This window comes from Caretta caretta, chromosome 21 (assembly GCF_965140235.1).
Source record: "Caretta caretta isolate rCarCar2 chromosome 21, rCarCar1.hap1, whole genome shotgun sequence".
NCBI lineage: Eukaryota > Metazoa > Chordata > Testudines > Cheloniidae > Caretta > Caretta caretta.
The window spans coordinates 6,222,143-6,234,373 of NC_134226.1; the positions used below are offsets into that span (position 1 = coordinate 6,222,143).

At 44.4% G+C, this 12,231-nt stretch overlaps 1 protein-coding gene across 5 annotated transcripts in view; it reads right to left on the reverse strand.

Annotated features, from left to right (window-relative positions):
• SRGAP2 (SLIT-ROBO Rho GTPase activating protein 2) overlaps nt 1-12,231 on the reverse strand; it is a 209,083-nt gene that overhangs the window by 11,035 nt on the left and 185,817 nt on the right. For all 5 annotated transcript variants that reach the window (XM_048826403.2, XM_048826402.2, XM_048826401.2 and 2 more), the window contains 3 exons: nt 9,866-9,945; nt 3,753-3,933; nt 2,125-2,271 (listed from right to left, as the gene is read on the reverse strand). In XM_048826403.2, the coding sequence (XP_048682360.1) occupies nt 2,125-2,271; nt 3,753-3,933; nt 9,866-9,945 (408 nt within the window). The remainder of the gene's footprint in view (nt 1-2,124; nt 2,272-3,752; nt 3,934-9,865; nt 9,946-12,231) is intronic.

Consider the following 12,231-nt stretch of genomic DNA (forward strand, 5'->3'; position numbering starts at 1 on the left):
TAAGCTAATAGTCATTTCCTGTTTCTAGTAAATGTATCTTCTCTATACTGAACAAGACCATGGTGGCTTAATTATATTGCGCTCCAGGTGTGTAGGGTGCTGCGAAATAGGTGAACTGGTAAAAACAACTATCCCCACCCAGTAGCATGCAGTCTGAAAGAATAACTCCAAGCAAATGATGTATGGTCCTCGTAGCAGGAGTATGTGATGCAAGAGAGAGGAACCTTTAAGAGAGGATCAACTTATATATAGCACAGGCCCTGTGAGTAACTGCTAGAAAGTTCTAGTTCCAGCTGGATTTTGGCATCAGAAAAATAAATTCAGTGGGCGGCACAACCGCAACAGGGAAACCATCTGATCTATTTTGTCCAGATCTGCACAGATCAGAATATTCATTTCTAAAGAAAGCACAATGCGAGTATTACGCTGCTAAATATCACACCTTCCCTGGTAAAAGGAAAACATGAACTCAATCTAACCAAGCCCTAGGAGCTCTCCTCTTTGGTGCAGCGTTCATGACAGATGGTGAGCCTCCAGAACGATCTGCTCATTATACAAATCCTTCCGTAACTGGTACAGTTCTGTAGTTTAATGGCTCACTGAACATATAAAAATGTCAGCCCCTAAGCTGGTGCACAGTGATATCGCTTCAATGATATCAAGAGCGCTGGATTAACTCACATTAGTTGAGGATCTGGCCCATTATTTAATACCAACAGTGGCAAACTTAAAATTATTATTTTCTATCTTTGCCCTAGAGTCCCTGTTAGGCTAATTAAAGGTTAAGATTTTCATTCAGTTCTAAAATGTTACAATCATCAGTACTAGTAGCTTTAAGGCACAGATTTATTGCAGAGAAAGACACTTCGGTAACACAGCATGCTATTTTATAATAATGGGAGAATCTGAAAGATTTGGGGGAGAACTTTGCCTTAAAAATAAATAAATATAAAAAGTGAGACACTTCATCTCATTCCAGTTTCATTTTTCAGATTTTCATCAACGCAGCCTCAGGCTACTCATCATTTTTCATTGAACAGACAAAATTGGAAGTGAGGACAGCTGTTATTTCAGTAGCACTGTACATACATAGTAACTTCCTTTGGGTAAAAAGTGCGAGATAAATGAGATCATTATGGATGGCACGGAGGCGGTTGAACAGAGGATCTCTCTTTCATTTGTGCTTTGTAGCACCCAAAACTGTGCTCAATGTCTTACAAGGTACATTTTTCAAAAAAGACACGATCCCTGTCCTAAGGAGCAAATAATCTGAAATTTAAAGAAGAGGTACCAAATGATAAGAACAGACAATGGGGCTGGAATAGGAGAAAGGGGGTTACAAAACAAGTCAGGTGATGACAACTAAGATCTTCTGGGTAGGATGGGGCCATCCTCCTACTATGGAGAACAGATCCCGTCTGGAGCCTTTCTGGTCTAACACTTCACTTCTTGACTCCTTTTCTTGTTTACACGGTATTAGAAGTGCCCCTAATTCTTCATTTCTTTTATTCGAAGGCATAGGTTCATACGTCTTGAAGCTCTAATGCTTTTTCTCTCTTCAAACTTCTCTTGACAGAGTCTTTCCATTGTATCCTCAGTCTTCCATGTCCTTTCCCTGCCATGCTTCCTTTGCGGAGTCATTCTTCTCCTGTTTTCATCTCATGTGCGCTCTCCAGCCTGTTTATCTTTTTCCTAATTTCCTCCATGCATTATCTATCTACCCTCTGCGTGCCTACTGATCTTCTCAGTATATTATTTTCTACTACCTTCATACTCTAGCATAAACAAATTATCAACAGCAATGCAAGAATATCATCTTTGTGGCTCTGCTACATACACAAACATTTAAACAACTATTTTTTGTACGTACTATTGGATCTCAGATTTTCATCTTTTTAGGGCAGGGGATGATGTGGAACTGAGGTGGGGGGAATAGGTGACCGTGGGCCAAGCTAGAGAAAGAGGGAGCTAGAAAGTGAGTGGTGGGGTACGGATAGGTCTAGGGAGGAGGAAACAGAGGAAGTAGTACCACTTATTCCTACGCCTCTCACAAGACAGAAATGTCCTACAATGCTCAGCACCAAAATTTCTGTACCAAGTAGAAAAACGCAAGATTGCTCTTACTTGTTGATGTTTGCAAGATAAATATCAGCGACGTGACCCCCACTTGGACAATTGGCACCGGCTCTGGCTGTCACTTTTTCTTCTGGTGGCTCAGAATTGATTTCTATTTCAGACTTGGGGCTGGATCTTTCAGAGGAACCATCCTCACTAAGGAGGAGGAGGAGGGGAAGAAAATCACAAACAAAAACACAACCTTAAGTTTTCAGAAGGTTCTATTGTGCCCCCTCCACCCCCTCTTTATCATCACGACATTGTGAGGGAAAAGTTTTGTTTCAAATTATGAAGTCTATTTTTGTGCCTATCTTTGAGAGCCCAGCTGTGCATTGGGATTCCTTAGGCAGGCAATTACTACTTTTAGAGGACAAAGATGCTGAACCTACAAGCTCAGCGCAGGTGGAACCCAGCACATACATTGAGCCCCAGTGACTTCAATGGCATTGCTCCTGCATGGAGCAGCTTGTGGGATCAGGACTACATAATCCCAATACACTGCAGGCCTGAGCATCACAATGTAGATCACTGAGTTTGAAAATTTTTTCCTTGCTCAAATAAAATTTAACTGTACCCAAATCTTCCAGGCATTCAGCAACCCACCCTGGATCACTGTAGAGGTAACCAGTGTTACCAATGATTTTAAGTGTAGCCAATGATTTTAGTTTATTATCCCTTTATTGTGTGATGTTATGATCACTCAGTATGTTATATTACATATATCACTGTATGTTAGAGTTAATTTGTAGGATTATAAAAGTGTAAGATTGATCAGTGTTTAGAGGAACCAAGTATACCAAGTATTAGACATGAGTATGACAAGCTGAAACGCAAGAACCTGTAGGCTGAGGCCTGCAAGACTTTAGCTTAGCTATTTTAGGCCTTGGAGACAAGAGATGATGACATAAGCGACCGGAAAATAATCCAATCCACTAAGATTATCGGAAAAGAGGTACCAAGTGGTAATATGGTGTAAAATTACCCAGAAGATTAATATTAGATAATAAAAATACTGTGAAGGCCTGTCTCCAACATGTGTCTTAACCACAGGATACAGGTTGTGCGCCAATGCTAATGAGAACAAAGGGAACTTACACAGCCTACAGAAAATTGGGGTCCCTTAAGTATCCATGGGACACAAACCAATAAGAGAAAAGAGGGTTGACTCTTATGGACATGCACAGAATGTAGGTATTGACAAAAATCACATTATAAAAAGGGGGTGCCCAGAACGGGAAAATTGAGCTCCCTAGGGGAGACTCCAGGAGGAGCCATCCCTCTACTGATAATCAAGCCATGGTAGACCCATCAGACACTAACCCTGTTGTTAAAGATGTGAGTATGACTATATTTGTAACTTGTGCATAGGTCTGTATAGAATTTCTATGTGCTTGAGTAATCATAACTTTAATTGTAACTTTAATAACACTTGTAAAATCGACTAAACCTTGTACTTGTGAATGTCTGTGTGGTCACTACCCTTGGTCTTTATGTGTTCCTAGAGATTAACTCAAAAACAAGTAGCAGAGATGACTTTCACTCTGTTAAGCTTGAAACTGTAGACACCAGAGCCAAACCCACGGCGGTGTAATACCGCATTACAGAATTCATGTTAAATAAAATAAAAGGCTACATACGTGTCTTGAACAACAATGTACTGATGAGGGATAAGGCCGTCAATGCCATTGTGCCGTCCCTCCCACCAATCATCTGAGGCTCGCTGATACAGGAGGAGAGAAGCCCCTTTTTTAAAGGACAGCTCTCGCGCAGTTCGGCCAATGTAGTCAAACTTTGCTATTGCTTCTATTGGCTCACACTCTAGGAGAGAGAAAGGAAAAGACTATTTAATGAACACTCAGTGTTGGACAAAGAGTCATGAGTTTAAATCCCTCCCTTAAATCTTTCAGTGATGGACATCAGCTACAGAGCAACAATTATGGGACATGACCAATGTTCCCTCTAATTTTTGACAGGCTGTGTGCGCAAAAAATTTCTTTCGTGCAAATTTTTGTTCTTCTGTGCAAATGTGTGTGTGTGCGGGTGTTTTGCCGTGTGCGCAGGGTTTAGGATGTGTGCGTGTGCGCACACGCGCACAGCTTAGAGGTAACAGTGGACATGACCATGTCACCTGGGATAAAGCATCACCTCACAACAACGGAGAAGGGGGGGGGCACAAGCATTCAGATTTTGGCATCCATCTCTTTAAGGCTACGTCTACAGTGGTGTGTAGACAGACCCCGCACACCTCCCTAGCCTGGATATAAATAGCACCGTAGATGGGAAGGCACTGCTTAAGCTCATAGAGCAGACATCCCAGAATCTCAGCGTACGTACCCCTACATGGCTCTCTGCATGCTTGAGCAGTGCCTTCCCCATCTACACGGCTATTCTTAATCAAAAAGGAAAGGAGTACTTGTGGCACCTTAGAGACTAACCAATTTATTTGAGCATAAGCTTTTGTGAGCTACAGCTTTCTTTTTGCGAATACAGACTAACATGGCTGTTACTCTGAAACCTATTCTTAATCAGTGTACTGTCCCTGCTGCCTCTCCGGGCTGCCTCTCCCCACCAGAGCCTTTCACGTGGTATGTAGCTACACATACGCTACATACAACCGCCAGAGTGGACAGTGCCAACCGGTCAGGCGTTCTTGGATTGAGTTTATCACATCCACATTTTCTACCCTGAAATGTCTCACTGCATCAAAGAAAAACATGACCAGAAAAGAAAAATCCACAACTCAACTCTAAGATCACTAAAAACAAGAAGCTCTTGGGGCCAAAAGCAATCTAGAATAAATTTCCCCAATGGCAGCTCAAGAACCCTTCTGTGCTGGCAAGCAGGAGTTTTCATAAGCATTTAGGGAATAAAGACTTCTGGATTCAAGCTGCTTCAGAAGTAAGGCCTCTACTCAGAAGAATATTTCTGCTGCCTTATGCGGCTTGCAGGGACCAGAAGACTACAGATCCTGGCACTGTGGGAGGCTGATCTGTTCAGAGCAACAACTGGCCTGTCATGAAAGCTGATAAAAATATTAAATGCCTCCATGTTATAATGAGCTCACAAAAAGGCACTCCGCTCCAGAGCGCCACACACCACTGGATTCATCATGCACATTGTTTATCAAGCACAACCCAGGGCCCTCGGAGCTGTACAATACATGGAACAAGACAGCGCTTGCTTGGGGAGCTTACAATCTAAAATAGGCAGTCTCATAACACACAGGTTTCAGAGGAACAGCCGTGTTAGTCTGTATTCGCAAAAAGAAAAGGAGTACTTGTGGCACCTTAGAGACTAACCAATTTATTTGAGCATGAGCTTTCGTGAGCTACAGCTCACTTCATCAGATGTATACCGTGGAAACTGCAGCAGACTTTATATACACACAGAGAATATGAAACAATACCTCCTCCCACCCCACTGTCCTGCTGGTAATAGCTTATCTAAAGTGATCAACAGGTGGGCCATTTCCAGCACAAATCCAGGTTTTCTCACCCTCCATCCCCCCACACAAATTCACTCTCCTGCTGGTGCTAGCCCATCCAAAGTGACAACTCTTTACATAATCAAGTCGGGCTATTTCCTGCATAGATCCAGGTTTTCTCACATCCCCCCCACCCCCATACACACACAAACTCACTCTCCTGCTGGTAATAGCTCATCTAAACTGACCACTCTCCAAGTTTAAATCCAAGTTAAACCAGAACACCGGGGGGGGGGGGGGGGGTAGGAAAAAACAAGAGGAAACAGGCTACCTTGCATAATGACTTAGCCACTCCCAGTCTCTATTTAAGCCACACAGTGACCAGATAGCAACCTGTGGCACTTATACTATGGAGGGGAGGACAGTATAGGTGTCCAGAAAGTCAGCTTGATCCAACTCAAATTGTCTGGATCATTTTAAGATTTACAGTTCTGCCCTTGGCAAATTCTCTTTTGCAGCCAGGATACAAATTACAACTCTAGGCTGGAATCAGGTAACAGAGGGAGCTTGGCTCCCTAATGATCTACAACTTACAAGCATCTTTCAAGGAGCTGGGGGCCAGCTGCCTCATGATGGCAGTTTTGGCTTCTTTTTAAAGCACTACACTTCAGAGATCACATAACTCTTTTCCTGATCCTTCCAGAGCAACAGGCCCTGTTCCTGGCACAAGCCAAAGAAAGACGTGCCATTATTTTGTCTTTAGCCTGCCATTGAGATTAGGGGAGTCTTCTTCATGGCTGCCTTTGGCAGTGCAGTGGCCAGTCAGAGGACCAAAAAACCCCCCAAACAAATATCAAGAAGTAAGCCCTTTAAGTTATTCCTTGGGGAAAGCATGTGCACAGGAATTAGGCCATCGAGGGCTTCCCTGAGCAGGGTCAGCAGTGGCCTGGACATGATTCTCTGAGCAGCATAAATCCTGCAAGGTGAACAGGGGCTGTAGTACCATTGTCTGATCAGTCAACTGCAGAACAAAATTATTACCCACGCTAGAACTGTGATTAGTGTCTGTGGCTGCAGAGCATGGACAGACCGAGGGCTAAGACCAAGCTGGCACAACATTTGCAGGATTTAGCCTTGAATAATGGATTTTCCGAATACAAAAACAGACGGCAGCGCTTCTACTAAATTATACACTTCAGACAGGTCTACGGACAGCCACAAAGGGTTCCAGTCATACGACCACACCAGCCTGCAAGGTGTTTGTATCAGTGAAAAATAGCTCACTTGTTTTCAGCTTGGAAAACTTTTTTTTTTCCCCCAGTCCAGATTCCCTTGAGCATGTGGTTATCTGCTTCTGGCCCCCTTCCTTCCTCTTGCTTTTTTGGTTCTTGGAACCAGTTCATTCATACCATTTAAAAATGTAAGGTTCATATTTTTTACATTTTATTACAAGCAAAGGGACCAGATTTTGTGTGTGTAAAAATTTCATCTTTGTTTCGTTAACAATTGTTTATTATTCCAAATGAGCAGTGCACTCTGATTTCTTACATTTCCGATTTGCCTTTTAGGACTCTGGATTGTAGCCAGACAAGTGATTTTAGACTCAGATTTCCAGAACTGCTGCCCTACTGGGCTCAAGCTCCAAGGAAAGAACTGGGAATAAAGACCAAATCACTAAGCCAAACACAACTACCACTCCTAGTCTCAAAGTCTGTGCCAGAGAGCAGCAGTTCACTGTCTCTCCACCAATTCATGACTTTGTGAACATGGAAATGCACTTGCACCCTCACCGTATCAATGATCCGCATGTGCCAGTCCCAGCCACCAAGTGTCTGATCACTCTTCCATTGCAATGAACGGTAACAGAATGGCAGCTCCAGAAACCACAGCCTTGTTCTTAGATGCTGATTCCCTCCAACTCTCTGCACTATGATGCTGCTTCTGACCTTAGAGATCAGTGGTGAAGTATTTTCCAGGCTCACGTTTGTCACTAGGCATCTACTAAACAGACCAGACCCCCACGGTACGAGTAGCATGCTGAAGCCAGCTAGGTGGTTGTGTGTTGCGAGTGGCTAGTTGAATGAGTGATGGATAAACTTCGTCACCTAACATCCAGAAACTGACTCAACCACCAACCGAAGCGTGAAAGGACTTAGTTTGCAAACCCAGCCTACACTACTAAGCATGCCTCAGATGACAGCCCCCTTGGTCGGGATTGCTTCTCAGCACCACTCCCAGAGCCGAGAAGCTGAGCTCTTTCATCCAAATCAAGTGGCTCTTCAATCTCTTCTCTCAGAGACTGATGGCCAAATTCAGAGAGGGTCTGAGCCCCACTAACCTTCGCTTGTCTTGTCTCAGGTGTTAACCCTGAAGGCACTATTTTGTGCGAAGCAGAGCAGGCCCATGCAGGTGGCTACAAAGAGATCCTGCTCTGCCAGCACCCCTCACCTGGTGCATCTCTGGCCACCCTCTGCTTGCTGGCCTGCCAAGACACCTCTCAAGAGCCTATCTTGGGGGTTTAACTCACCTCCCCGCTGCTACCAAAAGGCACCTTCATTTCCCTCCCAGCTAACAAAACCCTCCTGACCCCTCAGCAGTGACAAAGGCACAGTTCTCCTCCCTTCCAGGCGCCAAACTCCATATACTCGATACAGGTTGTGGGAAGCTGTTCCACGTCAACACTGATCTCACCTTGCATGATGCTTCTCAAGACCAAGCCCCAGTGGCTTTGGGATGGAGCCCAGCTCTAGCCCACAACCCATCTCAAATCACCTTGCCCTTTTGCTACACAAACCATTCAACAATAGCATTCAAAAACCAGCCAAGAACATTCACCTATCAGAGCGTACGCAAATAGAATGATAGTCCTGGGTAAACAGGCCTCAGAGTCTGCCTTTCATTCGAGTGATGTCATTCTGGGTAGGTAAACAAAGGGAAAGGCTTTCCCAAGCTTTCCAAAGGGATTATGACTTTCCAGAGGAACAAGATATTTAAAGGGGACACGAGAGGCACATCATTTTACACCCATATTCTCTGTAATACCCCCAACAAGATCGATTAAAAATCTCTACTGTGTTTTTTCCCTGTTGAAGAACTAGTTTTCCTCCTTGACTGCCACATTTCTAACAGAGATAGCAGACAACATGGCACATCAGTCTTTACTTCCTTGTTAGTGTGCCAGCAACAGTAAGCCAATATGGAAGTGTCCAAGCTATGGGATAGGTTAGCCAGTTAACCACTGGTGCAGAGACAGCAGGGGGAGCGCAGGAGAAGGAGCCAATGCTTCTGAGTAGGCTGCTAAAGAACAACTCAAGACGACATGCAATCAAATTGAAAAAAAAAAATCACATTTTCATCTGAAGATGGTGCAGCTCCTCTAGTCACAAGCACTTCTCTAGGACAATAACAACTGGCAGGCATTATAACACAATGCATTTCTGTTTCTATTTGGTCAGTTGACTTTGGGCATTGATCACCATTCTGAGTCAGTTTTGCTGCTCCGGGCTGGCAGTTACACTTTGTTATGCACTGGTACTGACTACATACAAGGAGTTCATGTGCATGGTTTTCCCCAAGCCCTAAAAGAGAGCATTTTCGCCAACAGCGGTGAGAGACTGGAATCGATGAGTTTGGGGCTGTACTGGCTCTTTCTCCCGGGACTCTGCACAAGGTTGGGGAGCATCAGGAGATGGCTGGAAAGGTCAAGCAGAGGCTACTTAGTGGTGTGAGGCTCGGATCCCCTCATAGTTACTCAGGCCAAGAGAAGGGCAGTGGAGGAGATCCCCAACAGAAACCAAGAATCAGCAGGGATTCCCTGTCCCTGAGACTGGCTTGCAGGGAGAACATAGGAGAGGTTTTTTCTTGCTTGTTTTTAAAAAAGCAATTGGAACTTACGAACATGCGGCTGCCTGCCAAGGCCACTGAAAGGGAAGAAGCTTGGCAGACAGCACATGGAGAGGGGAGTGGGAGAGCAGGCACGGACATGTCGACTGTTTGGCTTTCTGCTTAGCTCATGCTTCCCAGCTCAAAGACCCATTTCAGCAACAGGAGAGCAGAAAAGCCTGTGCAGAGCATTTTGGAAGACAGAAGTCTGTCTATGCTTGCTGCTGCGGGAAGGCACCTTTGGAAAACAGGTTTTTTTAAAGTAGTTTTGAAAGGTTCCTGATGAGAGCATGCCTTCCAATTTTTTGGTGGATGTTGCAAACAGCTTTTCTGATTCAATTCCTCAACAGATTATCAGCACTTTGAATTTAAACTAAAGACAGCATTCCCACTCCCAAACAAAAAAAACCCCAACCCCCTGGACAGCTAACATGCATCACGTACCATCATCGCTGGTATGATGCTCAGCTGCTATATCCTGAACTGAATCTTCTGTTGAGGCCGTTTCTCCATGAGGACTTTCACTACAGTGGGAGGAAACACATTCAATGCATTACACTTGAGGAAAGTCATTTTACTATCTACAGAAACAGTCACACTGAACAGAGTAGTTAAGCTCTAGAACAGGCTTCCAAGGGAGATTGTAGAATCCCCATCATTGGAGGTTTTTAAGAACAGGTTGAACGTGTTCTTAAAAACCATCTTTCGAGGATGACCTAGGTGTCTTTGGTCCTGCCTCAGTGCAGGGGGCTGGACTTGATGACTTTGCAAGGTCCCTTCCAGACTTACATTTCTGTGTCTATGAATACTAGGAGCTTCACGCAGTGGTACCAAACCTGGATTCCATTGTGCCAGGCACTCTTTAGAAGTAGACGCACTTACATGCATTGAAAACTAGGTTGTTGAAAAATCAAGCTGACTCTCTACTTCCATGAGCACCTGGAGTAGCTTTTTCAGTTCATGTACACCAGGGAAACCAGAGTTTACATCTCATAACAGGGCCCTCAGAAGATTTTAGATGTTACAGATGGAAAAGGCATAATAAAAGGCTAGTTCATCGTCTTTGCCAGTAGAGGATTATTCTCTACACGATATTATCCGTTGCTCTCATTAGTTACCCAAGTTACGGAACATCTTATTTGCCCTAGAGGAGATTATTCCACAATTTAATAGGATGCTTCAGATTTTTTTCTTCTGATCAATTTAAAATGTACTTGTCTTAATTTCACCAAATGACTGACTCCCATATCAGATTAACTGGCATAAGTCTATTTACAGATGCCTAAGCACCACTATCTAGTATATGAAATGAGACAGAGCTTGGCAAAGATCACACATGTAAGAAGTGGAAAACAAAGGGGAGAGGAGAGAGAATTCACGCACTCGCCCAAATGACCCTGCCGAGCTGAACTGCCAGTTAGCAATGACTTTCTTTCTTTGCTCTGTTAGTATACCACTAACAATTCCGCATGAGGAACACTCTCCCCTCCCCTATACTGGCATGTACTGTTGAAGGGAAAACCTGCTAACTCTAGAGCAGTGTTTCCTAAATTAGGGCCTCTGCTTGTTCAGGGAAAGCCCCTGGCGGGCTGGGCCGGTTTGTTTACCTGTGGCGGCCAGCACATCCCTCGGCCCACGCCACTTCCTGCAGCCCCCATTGGCCTGGAGCAGCGAACCAAGGCCAGTGGGAGCTGCAATCAGCAGAACCTGTGGACGCGGCAGGTAAACAAACCGGCCCGGCCCGCCAGGGGCTTTCCCTGCACAAGCGGTGTCCCAAGTTTGGGAAACACTGGTCTAGAGCCTTAGCTTGCTCAAGCTGAAATGAAGCAAGAACTGGAGACCCTTTGTAGACAGGTTTATGGCCTCCATGAGCCAGACTGAGCGGACCTTAAATCATCTCAAAAGCAGTTTTTACATCTCTTCAGACGGTCAGAACTTGATCCGTCTTTTTGGCCCTGAAAAAGTTAGAGTAGGAGTTCACTGACGCCTCATACTCTCCTTTTAAGAATCTGTTGGCGAGATCTATCTCCCCGTTTAAAAAAAAGGAAAAGGAAAAGAAAAAAGAAAAAAAGAAAAAAGAAAAAAAGAGGAGCCTGAACAATCCTAGGGTCTCATTACACTCAATACACACAACAATCACTCTGCTTCCTAGCCCTCTTCAAAGACCACACCTCACGAGGCACTCAACTTGCCCATCCTTTACTAGGCAGGATAAAGGCTCTGCAAAGTTTAATAAAAGAATCTAAAGCCAACAGAAAGCACCAGGAGGGCTATAGTATTACAGGCTAAAGTTTCACCCAGATTGTGAAGTAATGTAGCATACAAATAGCTCTAATGATCTAAACACTGTGAAAAGAGAAGCAGGATCACATTTCTTCCCTCCCCCGTCATAGGACACTTCCAACCCAAAAAACCCCTGCCCCTGCTGTAAAGAGATCCTTTCTCTCCAACGATCACATGGGTGCTTGGATGCTGTAAGGAGGACTGCTAATGCTGCTGGAGTGCTATGTGAATACTGAGGGAGTGTTGGCAATATATATTGCCAGAGGAATGCAAGTCAAGTTGAGCATCTTTATAAACTGTTCTCCTCATCGATTCTAATGTTCTCATGTAAGGTTCCTTGACTCTGACACACCCCCCCCCACCAATTAATTCTGTATATTACGAGGTTGTTCTCATGTGGGGTCAATCTGCTCAGACACACAGACATGTGATAGGTTTTTTAAAGGTGCCCATATCAAGGACCTAAATCTCAACTGCAAACCCAACATTGTGTCCCGCCCTCTCGGCTCCCAGCGCAAGTCATTTCA